We start from the raw sequence: 23,384 nt of genomic DNA, 5'->3' as shown, positions 1-23,384 counted from the left end.
GTTTTTATCAGTGTTCAGACATGATTATGGAGTGGTCTTGTTTTTATATTGATCCATCACAATACAGAGTGACCTTATCTGATGCTGGTGTTCTGTTAACATAAGAACACCACAGCCTACTGGTGAATACCAGTCCACCTCCTAACACCAAGGCTTAGTTGCTTGTGCCGGGCCAGCTCCCAGCTCTCTGGGGCTGCTTTTCTGCTTCTCAAACTTCTTTTTAAGTTTAATATTTCTCCATAAGATCATCTCTGTAGTTGAGTGCATTCTATATTTGCTATATTTTTTGTTGACCCAAAAAGCTGTTAGCTCTAATTAAAATCTTTATATTAGGATAAAAGAAAGTCTTTTCCTACATTTTATCTAAATGTGTCATATTTTTGAAAGATATATGTCCTCAGTCTACAACAAAACTATACCCAGTTCTAAAAGTTTAAAAGAATTTTATTTTACAGCAAACATCAAATCAGATGCAAACAGATTCATTATCTCCATCCCCTAATCCTGTGTCACCTGTGCCTTTGAATAATCCAACAAGTGCCCCAAGATATGGAACAGTGATCCCTAATCGCATCTTTGTAGGAGGAATTGACTTTAAGGTACCTATTTATGCATGCAATATAGTGTATTTTTTACGTTAGAAGTTTTTTTTATTTCTCAGACATTTTTTTTAACAACTATAAAAATAATGTATTTGCATAGTAATAGGTTTCAAATTGCCTTAAGATAAATAACCTTTTCAAACAACTATGTAAATTAAGTAGGGCACATATAATTGTCCAATTGCACATCCAAAGAAATTGAGACTCACTGACTTCAGGCCCCTAGCCAATTAGTGGCAGAGGGATGGCTAGAATACTAGTTTTCCAGCTCATAGCTCCATGTTCTTCACTTCACCATACCATGATAATAAGTTATGCTTTCTTGCCTAATATTCCATTAGCACAAGTAATATTCAATCATAATTTTCAAAAGACACAATTTAAAAGAAATGTAGTCTTTAGAAATCCTGTTTCTTTACTCCATGTTCAAGAATTTCTTGAGCAACTTCCTAGGCTTCATCTTTTGCAAATTGCTTTCTATGATATGATTCAGAATTTGATCACCAAAAAAAATAGGCCCATGTCCTTGTTAGAATAAAGTATCTTAGCAGTAATATACATAAATCATGTAATCAGCCATTTCATTGTTTCAAAGAAACATAGTTTGTGAGATGTTTTGCAGCACCCCCATAAAGGAGGTAGTGGTGACCTTCTATAAGAAAGGCGTGCTTGTTTATTTTAAGTGGAATCCCTTTCCTTCCAAATGGATATATAGAAGGATTTCTAAGCTCCCAGGCTATATATTAGAAATTACAGGGAGAGATGTATTTTCTAATTAATTAACTCTTGTGCCATTAGAGTATATTTGACAATTATAACTCACTATTTCGTATTATTAGTCTGTTACAATTTGGATTTTTTTTTTCCCTGTTCAAGAGAAATGTTGTACTTAGTGTATTTGCCAAAATAATGAATCTAGGTTTGGGGTATTTGCCAATGTAATGAGTCTTAAACAATATGTAATTATTTCAATAAAAATAAAGTAAAAATCATTTCTCATGAAATAATTACTTTAAAAAGATTTTCTGTTTCTTTGAAAATATTAATGGCTGACCAGAAATAATAAGTCATTAATATGTATGGTGAGGTTATTCTAGGTTACTGAAGCTAATCAGCTACACTATGAACTTTGGGGGCCATTCCTACAATGCATTCATAGCTTTAAGGAAACTGCTAGGGCTCCTTCCCTTATACTTAAGTCCTTTTCAAAACCATACATAAATGTCAGCAAGGAAATAGTTTACTATAATAGCAAGCAATCTCAGACTTTTTAAACCTCTTAACTTTTAGAAGTCTAGAGTCTTAATACCTAATCATCTTGACTTTTTGTCTTTACTTCTCAGAAAAGAAATGAAGCTGCAAAATTGAGCTAAGGATTCTTCTAACCAGAGAATAGTTTGAATTAATTTGTTTTCAAATCTCTAATACCAATCTTTATTCTAGCATTGATTCCATTTTGTGTTTGTTGAAATAAAAGGCAATTGACTATTCTTAGATTAACTTAGTATTTGTCATATTGAGGTAACAAGAGAACTCAAGAGGATTAGCTCTGCTGTTAGCCATGTTTTTTGTTCCCATTTTTGTAAACAAAATTTTTTTCTAGGGACATATAGTTTCTCTTGGGGGCAATTTTTTTCCAACTTTTTATTTTGAATGTCATATATATTTAGCTATATGGATAATTGGTTACAAATAAAGTATTTAGTAACTTTAAATCTTACAGTCACTCCATTGTTTTCTCAAGTTGAGTTCGAGTACTTTTTGGAAATAATATTCCTTTCCTATAACCTGACTCTACCTGGGGTCTGTGTGGATTAAAGTAGAGCAACTGGTATAGGCCAACATACCCTACATCCACTGCCATGATGGTGAGTTTATCTGAGCCATGAAAGCCAGTGGTAGTAAGCACTTAATATATTTATAGCATTGCCTAATCCAATTGTTAAAAAAAAAAATCGGCCAACTAGAAAGCAATAATTACTGAAAGAGTCCTTTAAATAATGAGCTCTCTTTATAGTTTTAAAATAATTCAGTTTAAAAACTATTTCAATTGATATGTTCAACAATATAGTTGCTGCCTAAAGCAAAGTCTTTATACTGAATCTTAACAAACTAAATAGTTGCATACACTGTTTTTACCATGAGAGGCATTCTTATATCCATATTGTTAAACTTTTTGTTTCCAAAACAAGCATAAGAGTTGTTTCATCTGTTTTCAATTAAAAAAATGCTTTTTCATGTTTTCTTTTTATGCCATTAGACAAACGAAAATGATTTAAGAAAATTTTTTTCCCAATATGGGTCTGTAAAAGAAGTGAAGATTGTAAATGACAGAGCTGGAGTGTCCAAAGGGTTAGTATCACTAAAGATAGTACATAGAATTAGCAACTGTATTTTTATTTGGATTACTAGGGTTTTGTATACTAACTTACTTTGGTTTCATTTTTTTAACTGATAATTTCATGCCCTGTTCTTTCCTCCTACCTTTTGATCTCCTATTCCTTTCGTGTATGTGCACGTGTATGTGTATTTGAGAGGGAGGATGACACTATAGTATTCCTTAATTTGGTAGGAAACTATTCTTGTGTGGGCTGAGGGATCATTCATTGTTAGGTAGCAAGTGCTTGATGTTGAGTAACTAATTTACAGAAGGTAAAGAATCAAATACTTTGAAATTGTATCCCTGCATTAGATCATAAAAAGCTTTATTTTAAAGTAAAGCAGCTGACCCAAAGGAATGGCTGTAGGCTCTGCCTTAGAGACCTAATTAGGGAGATAATTTGAGAAATGTAAATCTAATGAGACTGATTTTCAAATGCTATATATATAGGAGAATGAAAACTAAAAAAAAAAAAGCAGTAGAATTTGTCTAGAAATGTCTAACTATCTTAAACTGTTTCAGTGGATTGATGTGTACAGGAGCCAAATTTCAGAGAGGAAGAGGGTGGTTTGTATAGTCCACTTAAGTAAGGAGTTTGCAGTTAGAAAATTGATAAGGCAGTGAAGATCAATGAAGGACTGTATTTGTTTGTTTTCTTGTAAGAGAGACCCGACGTATATCTTTATAGACATCAGAGAAGGGATCAATGAGATGGACAGAAAAAGTTGTTAGTGAGAAACAACATATATGACTTGGGGAGAGATGGGATTCTGCAGAAAGGTTATTGTTAAACAGATGAGATACTTCCTCAGATTGCCAAACATATTAAGATGAAGTATGACTGTATATCTTTTGTTTGACTAACAGAATTTGCAATGTTTTGGTAATATCCATTTATTTATCATTTTTAAACACATGGAAATGTAAACTGTATTTTGGGCCTTTTCCACTGGGTGGTGCATGTGTTCCACCAAAAAATTTAATGTAAAAATATTTCTTAGCTCTTTAATGCTTGGGCAAACAGAAACAGAGAAAATCCTTTGTCAGAAAAAAGAACTTTATATATAATACAGTAATTATGAATCAAAGAAAATGGTAATCAAGAAATCTAGCACTATTTCAAAGAATTTCCTTAAGTTACCTAAATAGATATAAATAAATAGTATATCTGCTTTGGAGGAATATACTTTTACTTTTTTCTCTTTACCTATTTTGGCTTTCTGGACCTGGCATACATTATGTCTTTGTATCTTTAAAAAGAACATTATATGAATTTTACTCTGAAGGCAACAATCATATATGAAAAGTAGGTATGAAAATTGGTTGAATGTATTTTTAACTAGTATTAAGGAGAAATATACTAATAAATAATTGTATTATCAAGTTATATGTGCTAATAATAATTCTTAAACAATAAGTTTGTACACTCATTTACCAATAATAAGAAATTTTGTTGAAATTTTTACTTTAATATTTTTAAAGTTTTTGTCCTCCTTTGATGGCTGTTTAAGGAGATTATTACTCTGGATGAAATTCATTGTATCCTAATTTGTAAGTCAGACCATGAATCTGTCGTGTTTTCCTGCCGTATATGCAGCCCACAGCTGAAACTGTTATGAAGTCCCTTGGTATCTTTCCTTTTCTTCTTCTTCTTTTAGCTCTCTGACTCTAAGAGGAAGGTGACAGTATTAAAGCTATGAATAATTCTCCTACCTTTGGCATGCTGGTGCACCATAGAAAGATGTGCTCACTCCTACAGTGATCTTATAAAACAAAGTTTTTCAAAACCTTAATATAACTTTAATGTAATATTCTAAGAAAATAACTCATGCACTTATTTAGGTATGGTTTCGTCACTTTTGAAACACAAGAAGATGCACAAAAAATTTTACAAGAGGTAAGATGTTTTGATGTATTTAATTGCACTTTTGGAACTTTTTTCCAATTAATCCTTTAAAGTGTTAACTTTAATAACAGAGTTCCAGTATAATTATTAATACAAAAATATTTTTAATTTTTTTGCATTTTGAGATTGACATTAGACTCTAAAAAAAAAGATTAAGAAGAAAATTATCTGCAGTAAAACAAATATAATTTTTCCCTTTGTTTGCTTAAATAAGAATTTGGGGATGTATCTTTTGAGCAGTGTTAATAGCATTTTGAATTCCTAAAAAACACTATGAACATGGACTCATAGAGTAGGCTGAGATTGTTTCCCTTCCTTGAAGAATTTTATATAAATTGAGAGTATTCATAGAAAAAGTCTATAAGCTGTAGTTCTGTGTAATAACTTTATGGCAAATGAAATATAATTTTTAAGAGAAAAATTGAATTTAAATTGTGTATTATTAAGTATCATATATTATAGATGAGGAATTAGGGTCTGAGCATTGAAGCCAACATTCAGACCTATTCGAATCTAAACAATTACCCTTTCCACTATACCTTGCTGCCTTCAAAGAATGTTACAGTTTGAATTTTAAAAATTCTTTCTCACTAGTTTTTCCTTATTGATCTTATTAATAATAGTTCCTAAATAATAAAATAATTTTTTTCTTTATTTTAGGCAGAAAAACTTAATTATAAGGATAAGAAACTGAACATTGGTCCAGCAATAAGAAAACAACAAGTAGGGATCCCTCGTATGTATTGAGATCTAATGTATTTTTTCAATATTTTTGCATAGTTCTTTTTGAAAAATTATACATTTTATAGAAATTTATTAAAATAGGTTTCTTTCATTTAACAGGATTATGTTAGCAAAGTTGGTTCTCAAATGAAATTTTCCTATCACACTAATATACATTAGTGGTTTGGTTTTGGTTTTTTTTGGGTCATTAGGGAAATATTTACACAAATAATGATGCTTAAATATATTCCATATAGTTACATCTTTAAACAAAAAATCTCTTATGATTAAAAATATCACTTAAAATAGCCAAAGTAATACACATTTAGAATTAAAAACAAAGTAAAAATACTGAAAATGAAAATATAGAACTAGTATCAGAAATTCTGGCTGTATGGTGTGTACTGTAATCCAGCCACACATATCATGATTAAAAGGGGACAATTGCCAAAGTTTTAGGAATTGACTAAGTTATGTGCCTTCCTCAAATTTCTGCAATGCTTTCAGTTCTCTTCTTTTTTTTCTCACTCTTCCCATGTATTAACTTAGGCATCTTTATAGTTATCTTTACCTGTAATAATTTTTAAAATCTCTGACAGAGTTTTTGATTAGAAGGAGAAACTTCACATACAATTAGGAACTAAAATTTCTTATTCTTTCTTAACAATGTTCTAATGTCTACTGGAATGTTTAAAACATTAGGTAGTTACTAAATATTGTTAACAGATTAATATGTTGTGCTCATTTGGACTGTTCTGCTTTTGACCTAAAAATTAACAGGTGTTGAGTTTAATTTTGGCTTAAGATTTGTTAAATTAGGAGATAATTTAAGTGTCTTTGGGAGGTTAATACTTCAAAATGGAGTACACTAAATGTGGCAAATGCTGAATATTTTCAGACTACTGTTGTTAATTGCAGGAGTTAAGCTGTAACATATAGTATGGTTCTTTAGCCCCCTACCACCAGCAGTAGGAACTAGGTAGTAATGTTCATATTATGACACACAAATGACTTAACAGAGAAATTAAATCAGCACTATGCCGAATGCTTTCAAAAATACAAACAAAAATACCTAACAGTTATTTAAGAACTATTTGGTACAAGGGTCAGTGCTATGGGTTTTCATTTATTTCATTTAATCTCCACAGAAATTCATGAGTAATTATTAGCTCTATTTTTATTAATAGAAAATTCAGTTTTAGAAAGGTAAAGTCCTTGTTTTAAAATTGTTTCTGCTGAGATGCTCTTAAAGGTAGAGGAGTGTTAATCTTGGCATGTTAGGTGTCTTAACCCAATGCGCATATCAGAATTGCAAATTTTCCTTAAAGTCTCATGCTTTATTTTGAAACTTCATGCACAAGTTGCTTTCTGTTCCATAATATCATAGTGTTTATTTGATTTAAAAATGTTTTCCCAAAACAATTGCTTGAATAAAATTGATGCTATAGGAAGATCACCATGATTAGCCCGTGTCTTTTCAAATCTCCTGACATACCATCTCATATCCCTTGGGGCATGCATACCCAAATTTGAGAAGTATGGAGTTAAGTAATTTAACCAAATGGTGAGTGGTAGCACTAATCTTCAAATCCAGGGCTTTTTTACTCCAAAGCTCTTTTTACTTTTTTGTGAAGAAATACTAAGGAAATATTAGGTATTAAAACTGCGTTTACAAAATACAAGGGATTCTTATCTTAATTTTTCTCAAATCTATCATTTCTTTTCATCTCCAGTACCAACACCAGCTATACCTTCTTGACTTGGATTACTTGGAAAAGGCTCCTAACTGGTGTCTCTAAATCCAGTCTTCCTACCTTCCAATCCATCCTTCAGTAGACAGCCAGAGTGATCTTTCAGAAGTACACATTTGATCATGCCATGCTCAGCTTATTTTGAGCTATTCTCTTCTCTCTGTACGTTAGCCATATGACCATCTCTTAGTTCCAAAACATACTCTTCTTCTTGGGACTCTCTCATATACTGGTTCCTCTACCAAGAATGCTCTTTGCCATCCTATTCCTCATCCCATTCATTCTTGAAAGCTCAGCTCAAACATCATTTCCTCACAAAGGCAATGTGAGGAAATGATTCATATTACTCCATAGTGCCCTATACTGCCTCTTTATTGTATTTATCCAATTTTTAATTAATTAATTAATTGTGTATTTAGTTAGTGACTATCTTCTCTACCAATACCTAACTTCTATTAGGAAACCAACCATGTCTAATTTTTTTTTTTTCCTGTATGATCAGGGCCTGTTCCATGCTTTGTAATAGTATACATTCAAAATGTATTTATTTAACAGATAAACCTGTGGTTCACTAATGCGCTTTGGGGTGTCTCCATGAAACCTCCTGAAATTGTGTGCAAAATTTTGTTTGAATTTATGTCTATGAACATATACATATACATACGTATATGTAAAGAGACCATGACTTTCATCTCAAAAGGATCAGATTAAGAACCACTAGAATAAACAGTAACAATGCTAGACCAAATGCTAGAGAAATGCAGTGAAAAGAGAAAGCTACTTAAAGGATAGACCAGTCCTACTTAAAGTGTGGTTTGCAGTTAGCATCAGTTTGCCCGGATCTATCAAAATGCAATTTCTCAGGCCCCAACCCAGATTTACTGAAACGAAATATCTCAGGGTAGAGCCAAAAATTTGTATTTTAATAAACTGTCTAGGTAATTCTTATGTTTGCTAATTTTTGAGAAGCACTGGATAGTTGAAGTAGCATTGCCAATTCCAAGTAATTTATATAACCTTGCTGGTCAAGTTCTTAATTTCCTTTGGTTTATGTAATGTTTAAAGTCTCCTCCAAGACAAAAAATATATATTATTTGATTTTTTGGCATACATAATTTGGCCTGAGGAAAGAAATAAGGATCTGAAACTATGTGCATGAAGATTTGTGGTAGATCGTGCTTATAACAACAGCCGTAGCAAAGAGAGAGAGAATAAAAGAAAGTCACAGCATGAATGAACGCTTGCTGATAGTAACCCCAAAGAATTAGTAGGGTGAAACCAAAATATGTTCAGGAAAGTAGAATCGCCTCCCATTTCAGTATGTCCATCATCTTTGACCTTTCACAGATAAAAGGTCTAATTAAGGTCTTAGGAACTTCAGTACAGTGTCTGTAATCTACAAGTAACTATAAATTACATGTAATTTATATTTGAAAAACTAATGATAGCTGATAAGAATCTAAATTGTGAAACTCTGTTTCCTTATATTGGTGTTAGAATCTGAATTGGTGAATTTTTAGAACTCATTATTAATAAAAGCTCTATGGTAGTGAGTTTGAAAATACACACTTCAAACATAACATAACATGGAATTTTTTTAAAATATTATAACATTCAGCTTTTACTGTAGCTGTATTTCCAAATACTGTTCAGATATAACATTTTTAAAAATTAAATTGAGCATTTCAGTTATTATTATTTTAATCTTTGCTTTAGGTTCCAGTATAATGCCAGCAGCTGGAACAATGTACCTAACAACTTCAACTGGATATCCTTACACTTATCATAATGGTGTTGCTTATTTTCACACTCCAGAGGTAACTTCTGTCCCACCACCTTGGCCTGTAAGTAATTTCATTTTAGAAGGGTTGCTATCTTTTATACAGGAATTACTATCAATCTTTTTAAAAATATGTTTTATTTCTGAAATATTTCAACTACAGACAAGTACAAATAATATAACACCCATGTACCTGCTATCCAAATTTAATAGATGTCAACATATTTGCCATATTTATTTTTTTTAAGAGGGTAGATAAAATGACAAATTCAGTTAGACTCCTTGCTTCCCTCCTTCCTCCTCAAAGGTAACATATAAAATGAACATTTTATATGTTTTTACCACAAATGTATGTATCCTTAAACAATATATACTATTGCTTTGGGTGGTTTTTAAACTCAATAATAAATATATGCTTTTTCCACTCAACATTATGTTCTTGAGATTAAACCCATTTATATCTAGTTTATTTTAACATTTTATAATTTTCCATTGTTTAAGTGTACTATAATTTTTTATATTCCCCAATGATGGACATTTTAAGTTTCCTTTTTTTTTCTTACAATCAAAGCTATAATAAACATCTAGATCTTTCATGTCCTGTTTGAGAGTTTGTCTAGGGCAGTGGTCTTCAAAGTTTTTGCTTGTATATCCTATCAGGTTTTTTTTTGAAAAAATTATATATCCTCTCACTCATTTTGAAGTTATCTGAAATGTATCATAAGCTTAAATAGTTTAACCATATAGTATATTATAGACTAGATTTAAATATATTTTTGTCAGAACTTTGTAGCTATAAATTTAGCTTTGTTTTAATAATATAAAATGTCTGCCATAACATTCAGTTGAAAACTAGGCAACAGAATAAAACTAGCCAACCAAATAGAACTTTCTATTAGAAAATTTCAAACTTTGTTTTTAAATTCAGATACACAAGTTATTGTGAATTCCTGTGTCTACCACCTAATTTAGTTTATTCCCTGAATGAAATAAGGTACCATTCTCCCTTCAGTATTTCATACACACGCTTTCTTTGCTTTACTCCCTTGGGATTATTTCTCAGGGTCATTGCCTTCTTGAATTGTCTATTTGTTTGATTCTCTGGTGGTTTTTACATTCCAGAAGAAAGCATTAGAGCAAGATCCAGAATGAATGAGAAATATGACTTCCTTTAATGAAGGAGAAGGGTGATTGTGAAAGAGGAGTTTGGAAAAGAAGAGCCCATTTTACACAGACACATTCACAAGCAGATCAAAGTAGGAAGAAGTAGATATGATGTTTAAGATCTGAAAATTGTTACTCTTAAAGCTTATTCATGCCCATGTACCCCTAGAAAATTTTTGTGTACCTTGGGCACTGGGGAAGTAGAATATATTCCTAGAAGTAGAATTTCACATTTGTGGTATATGCACATCTTTGACTAGCTGTTGCCAAGTAACACTCCAAAGTACCAGTTACACTCTTCCTATCAGGTTATGAGAGCTCCGCTTTCTCCATAATCCTTGCCAACCCTTAAAATGATTAGAGTTTTACATTTTTCTCATTACTATTTTGAAACAGTATCTTGTTTTAAATTTCATATGCTTAATCAGCTGTAAGGCTGAATATATTTTTATATACTTACTGCCATTTGAGTTTCTTCTTCTGTGAAATTGCCTGTTCATATCCTTTGTCCATTTTTCTGTTGGGGTTGTTTGTCTTTTTCTTGAGTTCAATTATCTGAATTTTGTGGGTTGTAAATATCTTCTTCCAGTATATGAGTTGTCCATTAAATTTGTTTTATGATTTTTTTGTCATAAACAGGTTCTTAGTTTAATGTTGACAAATGTGTTAATGTTTTCCTTTATGGTTTCAGCTTTTACTCTCTTGTTTTAAAAACTTTCTTACCACAGGAATATTGTCTGCTACATTGTATTTTTAAACTGCTAAAGTATTGTTGAGTTCCCATCTAGAGTTTAAATCTGGAGTTTATTAACTAATCCGTCCTTTTTCTACTGTTTAGAAATGAATCCTCTGTCAGATGCCAAATTTCCATGTGTGTAGGTCTCTTTTTGGACTCTCCATTCTGTTCCATTCATGTACCCTGCCCAATTCTATTTTAATTACTGTGGCTTTATAATAAGCTTTAAAATCATGTAGGGCATGTTCTTCTTCAGGAGTGTCTTGTCTATCTTTAAGCCTTTGCTTATAGATATGCATTTTATAATTCTGCTTGTTAAATTCTTTGAAAAGTCCTTGTTGGGTTGTTATTCGAATTTCACTAAATATATAGATTAATTTGGGGCATGTGGGAATCTTTGCATATTGAGTCTTCCTACCCATGAACGTGATCTATCACTCCATTTATTTAGGTCTTCTTTTATTTACATCAAAAAAAGTTTTCTTTCACCATAAAAAAGTCTGACAAATTTTGTTGGATTTATTCTTAGGTATTACGTTACTTTCCTAGGGCTTCTGTAACAAATTACCATAAACTGAATGGCTTAAAACAACAGGAAATTTATTCTCTCAGAGTTCTTGAAGGTAGAAGTCTGAAATCAGGGTGTTGGTAGGTCTGTGCTTTCTTCAAAGACTCTAGGAAAAAATATTTCCTTGCCTTTTCTAGCTTCTGGTGGTTGCTAGCAATCCTTGGTTTTCAGCTGCATTATTACAACTTCTGCCTCCATCTTCACCATGTGTGTTTGTTTTCACATGGCATTCTCTTCTCTGTGTGTCTGTGTCCAAATTTCCCTCTTATGACACCAGCCCTATTGGATTTCAGGCCCACCTTCTTCCAGTAAGACTTCTTCTTAACTTGATTACCTCTGCAAAGACCCTATTTCCAAATAAGGTCACATTTACAAGTTCCAGGTGGACATGAACTTTGGGGGGACACTGTTCAGCCCAGTACAGGGTACCCTATAGTTTTTGCTGCTTTTATGAATGGTATATATATTGTAAATCACACTTCCCAATATGTTGTAGGTGGCATATAGTAATGCTCTTGATATTTGCATGCTGATATTGTGTAAACAACCCTGCCAAATTCTCTTTTAGACAGTCATTTATGATTCACTATACTTCTGCTTCTTTCTATTCTTTTCTTATTTTTTCCCCTCTCAAGCTATTACTCTGGCAGAGTCTACAGTATTGATGCAGTGATAGCATCTTGACCTTGTTCTTGAAAAAAGGAAATAAGTTCAGCAATTCACCATTAAGTTTTATACCTACACACACACACACACACACACACACACACACACACACACGTACATACATACACACACACGCACTCTGTTGGCTTTGGAGGATACTCTTAAGCAGGTTTGCTCAGTCTTGGCACTATTGACATTTTGGGCTGAATGATTCTTTATTGTGGGAGGCTGGCTGTGGCTGTGCATTGTAGTATGTTCAGCAGCGTTCCTGGCCTCTACCCACTAGATGCCAATAGCACTCCCACAGCTGTGACAGCAAAAAAATGTCTCCCAGCTTTGCCAGATATTCTCTAGGAGGCAGAAGGGCCCTGGTTGAGAATGACTGCCTGCCTTAAATTAAGGAGTTAATTTCGATTGTTTGCTTAGGGTTTTCCTCATTAAAGGGTATTGAATTTTAACAAATGTTTTTTCTGCAACTGCTGAGATGATCATTTTTTTCTCCTTTACTACATTAATATAAATATTACATAATTATATTTTCTACTGTTAATCTGTGATACAATATATTAGCATATCATAGTCTGTGAATTGTATAAACCTATGATACTTTTCAGGGGTGGTGGTGTAGGGAGGGACCTGATGAACATCTATAACTTAGATCCGATGTTACAAAGCAAAATTTAATTGTTATCAATATAGTCCATTTTACCTATTTTTTCATATAACTTGCTCATTTTTTTAATCTGGTTTTAAATAATCTGTTTTGGGGTTTACTCTTATTTTGAATAATAAAGTATTTACGGGTACTCTATGGACATAGATATGTTATTTGTAAGTTTATTGGGATGAGTTACTTAAATGTCAGATTAATAAAATGGCAACAGAAATTGACAGATGATTCAATAAATAATGTATTTGCTTTAGTTAAATGTATAACAAGGGAATCGGATGTTGATTATGATAAATCCTCAGTAGTGAGAAAATCACATAAGATTATTCATTCAGTTCTAAATGTTATTGTAAAATATCTGCTGCTACTCCCCACACTGAAAATAGACAGTGTCACCCTAAGTCCAGCTGCCAGTTTCCTTTAAGTTTCTCTTAGAAATATATATTTTTTTAATCTTTGGAGAGGATAATTACATTTCAGACTAAAAGAAACTTTTCTGGTGGTTGTTTTGTTATCACTATGAAAATGAAACCACTGGAAATAGGAATAAAAGACTGTATCTATTCTTAATAAAATCAGTGAGAGGTAGAAAAATGAAATTTCTAATAACAAGCCAAAAGTTGACTGAGTTTAGGTACCAGTTTGAAATAAATTCTATTATGAGTTGTTCAAAAGGATTTTGCCTAAGATAATGTTTCTATTTTTCTATCCCTCTTATAGTCACGTTCTATATCTAGTTCCCCTGTGATGGTAGCTCAGCCTGTTTATCAGCAACCTGCATATCATTATCAGGTAAACATTTAATTACTATTAAAATTCCCTTTTATACTTTCAGTCCTTTGATAAATTTCATTTTATTCTTTCTCATGCAACTAGTCTTACTAAATAAAAAACAGCTAGGTAAGCCTTGATAGGAGGGATTTTTTTTTCCATTTTCTTTAATGAGAGCATTAGACAATGTTATATAAGAAGAACCATTTGTTTCCTTTTACCAAATATCATGAGATCAGTTTTTCTACCTTGGCTAACATTTAATCAAAAAGTCTAAAGCAATAATTCCCAAAGTAAGTTATAGATATTGAACCATAGGCTGATTATTTAATGTTACTGTTAAGATTGTCAGTTTCTTGTTATTTTATTATAATTTAATATATTAAAATAAGTATATTATAGTTTATTTTATATTATGATACCCTCTTTTAGTTAACTAGCACTCTTCATTAATTCTGGTGGGAGATTGGCAGAATTAATGAAGAGTGCTAGTTAACTATAGAATGTCAGACCATTTTGGATTGATGGATTCCTAAAACTATGGCATGGAGCTTGTTTTGTAAATCGAGTTTTATTGGAACACAGCCACATTTGTTTACATATTACCTATAGCTGCTTTTCTGCTACAGTAGCAGAATTGAGTAGTTGTAATAGAAATATTTTGGCCTGCAGAGCCTAAAATACTTATTCTCTAATCCGTCACAGAAAAAATTTGCTAACTTTGGGTCTATAGCATTCACAAGTAAAATCAAACTCTTTCATATCTACAATAGTGGCAGAGCATTTTATTTCTGTTTATTTTTTTAAACTTTAAGAATAGACAGCATATGAAATGTTAAGGTTACTGAAATTCTTTTTAATATTAGATTGAGTTTTGGAGAGGTCATTTATTTTTAGATTCTATTACCAAATTAAGTAAAAACTAAAGTGTTTACTAAAAATGATAGTAATCCAATGGCACATATTTAAAATATACATGTAGCATGGTTTTTCCTGAGCTGCCCTAGAATTTTGGCACATGCCACAAAAACTGAGAACATTGGGTACGAAACCATTTAAGCATGATAGGCAAAAGTAACTGTGGAAAGAGTTCCAAGATGCTTAGCTATTTGTTCACCTTGATAAGATAAGGGGAGATTGAGATTGATGGAGATTCGTAAAGAGGCTTTCTTTAACAAGAGGTTTGTTAAGTGCTACGGCGTTTCCATTCCTTTGCACCCAAGTGCTGGGAACCTCAGAGAATGTTTGAGAGACCTTGATATTTGTGCCCTGGAATTTGGAGACATTGGGACTTGGACCTCTGCCTAAAGAAGTCCAAAGAAGAAAGTTTAGCTATAGCGGTCTATGGTGGCAGAGCGAGGAGAGAAAGCTACAGAGGGAAAGAGTTGAATCCCATTAATAGCAGACGAAGCTGCATATTTTCCAAGAGCAAGATAGAAACCTCACAGAAGTTACTTTTCCCAGAAAACTTTAAGGTGACCTCAGTAGAGAAAGAATCTTTATGAAGTGGAGCTATAGAATCAAGAGTGGAGAGAATTGTTATTGCAGTTAGAAGTTCCCAGCAGGGAGATTACAAGGAATCTATTAATGTTTCCCAACCATAGAGTCAGCATTTGGAATCTGTAGCACCCAAAAAAAAAAAAAAAAATCTGTCCTAGGTTTTGTCCAGGGGCAAGAAAGAACAATTCAAAAGAGTGCTTTTAAAGTGGTAGGGGTAAGAAAGAATAAAGTTGCTTTCTACTTGCACCTGAGTCCAGCTCCTTAAATTAATTGATTACAATGGCTATTGCTCACTTGACAGACCAGATGTATACTAATAAAATTTAATTTTATATATTGTCTCTGGTTTTCTCCTTGACAAAAATTAGAAAATTGGAGTTGTGTTACCTAGATATGTCCCGGAAAGATTCTGGTACTGATTTATAACATATCAATATTTTGTAATATAAAATAATTTCACTTCATGTATTTCTCTCCTGTTACATATTCAACATCATTCTGCCCTTTAAATTGCCACATTGATAAGACTTTCCTCTGGCTCGCTCTTTCTACAAATTCTGAGATTGATAGTTTTATCAGTTTACATTAGTCAAAGCTGGTAATGTATAAGTATTTACCTCATTCATATTATTTTTTACTTTATAGGTAGATAGGGATTTCATTTATCTAACAAATTCACATATAATCTTTTTCATTTCAAGTTTTCATTAAAACTTTTAAGATATTATACATCATCCTGCCTTTTAAAATACAGAACATTGTTTTGGTCATCATAATCATAATACAGTGATATAATCAGCTAGCAGTTGAAATGGTCAACACTAAATTAACTGTGATTTGGTATGTATATATGGTAGATCCATGGGGTCTTTTTTTTTTTTCCTTTTGTGGCTTTTGACTTCAATAATGGAAAAAAAAGAGTTTATGAAAAATAGAGTATAAAAACATTAAGAATAATACCACTAATTTAAGAAATAAAGTCTTTTATATTATCATCTCACAACAAGTACCTTAAATAAAGTGACCCTCTTTTTTTAATAACAGTTTTATTGAGATATAATTCACATTCCATACAATTCACCTATTTAAAGTGCACAACTCATTGATTTTACAGATTTACAGAGTTGTGAAATCATACCACAATCAATTTTTTAACATTTTCATCACCCCCTCCCAAAAAAACTATTAGCAGTCATTCCCCTTTCCTCCCCACCCTAGCCCTAGGCACCCACAAATAGACTCTGCTTTATAGATTTGCCTATTCTGCACATTTCATATGCATGAAACTATATAATATGTTGTCTTTGGTGACCAGCTTCTTTCACTTAGTATGTTTTCAGGACTCATCCATATTGTAGCATGTTTAGGAATTTCATTCCTTTTTGTGACTGAATAATATTCCACTGTCTGAATATACCACATTTTATTAATCCGTTCATCAGTTCATGGGCATATAGATGGTTTCTTGGCTGTTATCAATAATGATACTGTGAATATTAGCGTACAGCTTTTGGTGTGGGCATATGTTTTCATTTCTCTTAGATATATGCCTAGGAGGGGAATTGCTGGGTCATATAGTAACTATGCTTAACTTTCTTATTAAGCTTCCTTTGTATGTAATGGATCGCTTTTCTCTTGCTGCTTTCGGGATTCTCTCTTTGTCTTTGACATTTGATAATCTGATTAATAAGTGTCTTGGCGTAGGCCTATTCATATCTCTTCTGTTTGGAGTATGCTGCGTTTCTTGGATCTGTAATTTTATGTCTTTCATAAGAGATGGGAAATTTTCATTAATTATTTCCTCTATTATTGCTTCTGCCCCCTTTCCCTTCTCTTCTCCTTCTGGGACACCAATGATATGTACATTATTGTACTTTGTTTCATCCTTGAGTTCCTGGAGACATTGCTTGTATTTTTTCATTCTTTTCTCCATCTGCTCCTTTGCGTGTAGGCTTTCAGGTGTTTTGTTCTCCAGTACCTGAGTGTTTTCTTCTGCTTCTTGAGATCTGCTGTTGTATGTTTCCATTGTGTCTTTCATCTCCTGTGTTGTGCCCTTCATTTCCATAGATTCTACTAGTTGTTTTTTTGAACTTTTGATTTCTGCCGTATATATGCCCAGTGCTTCCTTTACAGCCTCTATCTCTTTTGCAATATCTTCTCTAAACTTTTTGATTTGATTTAGCATTAGTTGTTTAAATTCCTGTATCTCAGTTGAAGTGTACATTTGTTCCTTTGACTGAGCCATAACTTTGTTTTTCTTAGTGTAGGTTGTAATTTTCTGTTGTCTAGGCATGGTTTCCTTGGTTATTCAAATCAGGTTTTCCCAGACCAGAACAGGCTCAGGTCCCAGAGGGAAGAAATATTCAGTATCTGGTTTCCCTGCAGGTGTGTCTTAGAAAATTGCTCCACCCTTTGATGCCTCGGGTCACTGTGCTTTTCTGCCCAGCAGGTGATGCCTCTTAGCCTATAATCCTTGACTGGTGTGAGGAGGTACGGCCGTGTTCCCCCAGACTCTGGGGTCTGGTTCTGAATGGAAAGGGCCCCACCCCTTTCCTCCTAGAGAAGACAGACCCCCCCCCAGGTGGAGGTCATTAGCATTTCAATGGTCTCTCTCTCTGCTTGTGGTGTCTCCACCCTTCCCCGAGTCACAACCCTGGAAACTGAAAATGACTGGGGCTTTCTCCACTGAGCCAAAAAAGAAACAGATAGTCCCCTTCAGACCCAGTCCAAGGCGACCCTCCGGCTCTCCAAGGTCAGTCATCACCCAAAGCCTCTGTCTTTTTTTGGGGGATGCATACCTGTAGTGAGCAGTTCACACTCGCTACTTAAAACCCCAGTTAGAGCTCAGCTGAGCTATATTCGCTTGCTGGGAGAGAGCTTCTCTCTGGCATCATAAGGCTTTGCAGCTCGGGCTATGGGGGAGGGGGTCTCACGACTTGGATCCTCAGGTTTTACTTACAGTTTTTATGCTGTGTTCTCAGGCATTCCTCCCAATTCAGGTTGGTGTATGATGAGTGGATGGTCTCGTTTGTCCCCCCGCAGTTATTCTGGATTATTTACTGGTTGTTTCTGTTTTTTTTTCAGTTGTTCCAGGGGAACTACTTAGCTTCCACTCCTCTCTATGCCGCCACCTTGCCACCAGTCAATGCTTAACTTTCTGAGGAAGTGTCAGATTGTTTTCCAAAATGGCTGCACCATTTTACATTCCTGTCACCAATATATGAGAGTTCTAATTTCTCTACATCCTAACCAACACTTATTTTCTGTCTTTTTGATTATAGCAGGTGTGAAGTGGTATTTCACTGTGGTTTTAAGTTGCATTCCTTGATGGCTAATGATGTTGAGCATCTTTTCATGTGCTTATTGGCCATTTGTATATCTTCTTTGATTTTTTATTCAAATCCTTTGCCTGTTTTTAATTGAGTTATTTGTCTTTTTATTATTGAGTTGTATTCTAGATACAAGTTGTCTTAGCAGATAATTGATATGCAAATAAATATTTTCTCCCGTTCTGTGGGTTGTCTTTTCACTTCCTTGATGATAGTGTCTTTACAGCCTCAAAGTTTTTAATTTTGATGAATTCCAGTTTATCTGATTTTTCCTTTTTTGTGTGTGCTTTTGGTGTCATAATTTAAAACCTATTGCCTAATCCAAAGTCATTAAGATTTAGCCTTAGTTTTCTTCTAAATATTTTATAGTTTTTAGCTGTTACATTTAGGTCTTTAAACTATTAGGAATTAATTGTATATGATACAAGGTGAAGAAGTCCAACTTCATTTTTTACATGTGAATATATGGTTTTTTGACACTCATTTTTAATCTGCTGTTTTTGTTTTGGTTTTGTTTTCATTTTAGGCCCCTGCACAGTGTCTACCAGGACAGTGGCAGTGGAGTGTTCCTCAGGTAAATACTAACTTTCAGTACACCTTTTTTCATTGTGTTCTTGTGAAGACACGTGAATATTAATTGAAGTCAAGAGAACTAGGTTTAAGACCTTCCTCTCCTATTTATTTAACCTTAGGCAATTCATTTATTTACTGATTTCTCAGTTTCCTCATTTTTAAAATGCAAATAATACCATAACTTGTTAAGTTTTCTTTGCATGATCTTTGTGAAGATCAAATGAGGGAAGTGATAGCATGTGATAAAGAATTGAGTGCTATATAAACTTGAAAAAAAATAGGTTTTTTTACTATTAGTATTATTGGAAAATTTAGCATTTACTAGCCTCCCTTCACATTTTGCTTCAGTTTGACTTATGCTCCTAACTTTTGATAACAAATAGTATACCACCAAAAAGACTGTTTAATGACATTTTCCCACTTCCATGGGAAGTTACAGTGAAAGCTGAGAGTAGAATTTTATGTTAATTTAAATTCCATAAGTTTATGATATTAAAGCCTTAATGATGATCTTAATGTATCTGCAATTATTATATGAACTTACATATGGAATTCTGAGATACTAAGGAACTTTTTGTACGTAAGTGAGAAAGTTCTTTAATAGTATCTACACAAACAGAATTTATACAACCCAGAGTCCCTAGTCTGTTGCTAGGATACTCCTATGCTATTCCTAAGAAATGAACTTGAGAAAAATATAAAACAAGTATTTCTCTCATCTCTTGGGTAAGTCATTTGGTTTACTTAATCATATTGGGAGTATCATTTTGTGTTTTAGTCTCCTGCTTCTTCTGCGCCATTCTTATACCTACAACCTTCTGAGGTTATTTATCAACCAGTGGAAATTGCACAAGATGGCGGATGTGTTCCTTCTCCACTGTCTCTGATGGAGGCTTCAATTCCAGAGGTATGTGCTAGTGTTAATCAATCTAAAACTACCTCATCTTAATATTTTTATTTTCTTTTTTCAAGACCCTCATTAAAGTTGCTCCAAATATGATTTACTCACATCTTTTCATCTTTGTTATATCTAAAAAGACTTAAACTTAGATTTCATCACTAATTATTGGTTCAACTGATTCCCTAAATCAACTGCTCACTCTTCCAAGCTAATCTTTCTTTTTTTTTTATTGTGGTTGTTCACATACCATACAATTATCCAAAGATCCAAAATGTACAATCAGTTGCTCCTGGTACCACCAGACAGCTGTGCCTCCATCACCACAATTAATTTTTGTTCAATTTTTAGAACATTTTCATTACTCCAGAAAAGAAACAAAGAAAAAAGAAAAAAAAAAGGAAACTCAAATCCTCCCCAGTATTGGTATAGTACATTTGTTATCGTTTATGAAAGAACGTTGAAATACTACTAACTGTAGTATATAGTTAGCAATAGGTATATATTTTTTCCTATATGCCCCTCTACTATTAACTTCTAGTTGTAGTGTCAAACATCTGTTCTAGTTCATGAAAGAGTTTTCTGGTATTTGTACAGTTAATCTTGGACATTGCCCACAACAAGGTTCGCTTTTTATATATTCCCATCTTTTAACCTCCAGCTTTCCTTCTGGTGACATACATGACTCTGAGCTTCCCCTTTCCTCCACATTCACACACCATTCAGCACTGTTAGTTATTCTCACAACATACTACCATCACCTCTGTTCATTTCCAAACATTTAAGTTCAACCTAGTTGAACATTCTGCTCATGCTAAGCAACCGTACCAAGCTAATCTTTGACTCCATCTCTCCTTTAAATAGTAAGATCCTAGATGCTTCCCCTTCTTCAGGTTTTGTCTGTCAGTCTATATTGTTGCTAACATTCTGTCAATTAAAAGCATATAATACTTGAAAAACATCTAAAAATTCTTGCTAGAAAAATGTAAATCAATTTTTTTAATAAATACAAATTGTAAATCTCATCTTCAGTGTCTGAATTATATTCCTGAAACATTACTAATAGCTGCACCATCTATGTGTCAGAAACTGTGTGATATGTTTTAAATCACTGTTGTGAAAGATTGAGAAATTAGCACCTGCCTCCTAATTTAAGTTCATTTTATTGTTTTTATATTGCTAAGATTTATAACACTGTAATTCTATTCTGGAACAACAATTTTCACAGTTCAGTTTTAAATCCCATACTATCAATACTTTTACTAGGGTTCCATCATTTTTTTCTCCCTCAACCCCATTTATCACTTGGTTGACTGGATTAGCAAGTAGTCTTTTTTCAAGAAGGCATATGAGTGCTATATTCTCTGAGCTCTTATTGCTTAAGAATGTTTGTTGCCTATTTAACTGAAGGAAAATAAAACTAGCTAGAAAGTAGTTGCATAGAACTTCTAGTCCATTCGTCAAACTATAAAGAAGTTTGAAGCCAGCCTGATTTTTTTCCCTTTGTACATAATTTGCTTTTTCTTTCTGGGTACCTGAAAAGTCTGTCTTAATTTGAAATTATTTCACCAGGATATGTATTGGTATTTATCAGTCTTTATATTATTTTTCTTATGATTCAGTTTTGCCTTTTTGATCATCAGACTAGCTTTATTTCAGAATGTTGTGGTTAGAGCTCTGGAAATTTTTTTATCCCAGTTTTGTTTTTTCTTCAGGAACACTAATTTTGCATATGTTAGAGCTCCTTTGCCTTTCATCTCTGTCACCTCTCAGGAAATTTCTTTATCATGCATGCTTTTTCGTGTTATATGCTTATTCAAGACTGTCTACTATGACTCTGACTGTATTTTTTGTTGTGTTTTGTCTACTTTTTATTATGACTAACAAGGCTTTCTTCCCCATAATAGTTTTGTTTTTCTTTCTTTTTATCCCAGGTTCTGCTACCTTGCTTTTCATTTCCTTCTGTTGCCTTAAAATCTCTCTTTGAGCTCTTTTTTAGAAATCATGTTATTATAACTTTTTAAAGATTCTAAAAAATTATATTTATCTGAAATTTTCCTTTATTTTCTGGGATAATTCCTCATCCTTTTCTTCAGCTTTTTGCTCTTTCCTTGATGGAGTTGGGGGGTGATGAGAAGAGGCAGTATCCATGTTTAGGTCACTTGTTTGTTCCTTCCCCTCTTTGCTCATCTCTAAATAAAGCCAGCTATTTGTTGGAATATAGAGTGGGGATGGGGGAGACAGGCTGTTGTCTCAGGTGTCCTCTGTCACCAAGTTTGTTATGTCTTCTGCCTGAGATACTCTTCCTCAGTTTTTAGCAGTTTAGAGATCATTTTGGCTCCTAACAAAATCCCTTTTATCACATGCTTTCTGTATTGAGATGGAATAATTGTCACTTCTGTTCCCACCTTCACCCTTTTTCCCCTCCAGCAATGTTCCTCAGCTAGAAGGCTAGGTAGTAGATAATAAAAATAGTGGAAGGATGATTTCTCCTTCAATTTTACTCCCTTGCTATTAGGCAGTATGAAATTGAAAATGTGTGAAGATGGTCCCTTCCCTATATCTTGTCCTGACCATTTTCTTAAACTTGAGACTCTTTTGAATAGGTCTTTCAGAGCATTGACTTTTAGGGAAATATATATCCTTCCTTATGTCTGAGGAGACCTCAGAAACCTCCTTCATATTGGTCCAAATTTCACCAAATTTGTTGGACATCCTACATGGTTTGTAGTTTGGGGATCGTGGACATTTCCTTGTTCAATGATGATGGAATTTTCAAAATCTATCCTTTTTATTTTGGGGGGGTTTCAGGAAGTGGGGAGGGAGGGATGGTAAAAATGCCTTTACATTAGATTTTTAGCCAAAATCTACTCTTATTAAACCATAATGTTAATTCCTGACATCAGATAATTATCAGGTTATATTTACTAGTTAGTGGAATTTAATAAGATTTTTCTGGAAATATTGCTTAGTGTTATAGTTATTTCTATGGTATTTCTATATATATATGATACATGCATGCTTTTATATTAATATTGTTCTGGTAGAAGGCACAGTATGACTAATATATTATTTAATTAATAGAGTGAGGCAGATTATATTTTAAATGTTTTTTTCCTAAAATAAAAATGAAGGACTTATTGTGAGTTTTATAGCCAGGAAATTTTTTTTTTTTTTTTGGTGGCTTAAAATAACAGACATTTATTGTTTCATAGTTCCAAGTTTAGAAGTCTGAAATCAAAGTGTCAGCAGGGCCCTGCTCCTTGTGAAACCTGTAGGGGAGGGTCCTTCTTGGCTTTTCCTAGCTTTTGGAGGTTTGCCAGCACTCCTTGCCATTCCCTGGCTTGCAGCTGCAACACTTCAGCCT

At 33.2% G+C, this 23,384-nt stretch overlaps 1 protein-coding gene across 1 annotated transcript in view; it reads left to right on the top strand.

The window, feature by feature from the left end:
• Positions 1-469: 469 nt before the first annotated feature.
• The window catches only part of BOLL (boule homolog, RNA binding protein), a 69,427-nt gene continuing 46,512 nt past the window's right edge, over positions 470-23,384 (top strand). The window contains 8 exon segments of the mRNA XM_037849580.1: positions 470-599; positions 2,863-2,954; positions 4,825-4,879; positions 5,549-5,624; positions 9,079-9,206; positions 13,667-13,738; positions 19,073-19,120; positions 19,898-20,026. Of these exon segments, the coding sequence (XP_037705508.1) occupies positions 471-599; positions 2,863-2,954; positions 4,825-4,879; positions 5,549-5,624; positions 9,079-9,206; positions 13,667-13,738; positions 19,073-19,120; positions 19,898-20,026 (729 nt within the window). The 5' untranslated portion in view covers position 470.

This window comes from Choloepus didactylus, chromosome 9 (genome assembly GCF_015220235.1).
Source record: "Choloepus didactylus isolate mChoDid1 chromosome 9, mChoDid1.pri, whole genome shotgun sequence".
Taxonomy (NCBI): Eukaryota; Metazoa; Chordata; class Mammalia; order Pilosa; family Megalonychidae; genus Choloepus; species Choloepus didactylus.
This window is presented reverse-complemented; position numbering and strand designations above follow the sequence as displayed.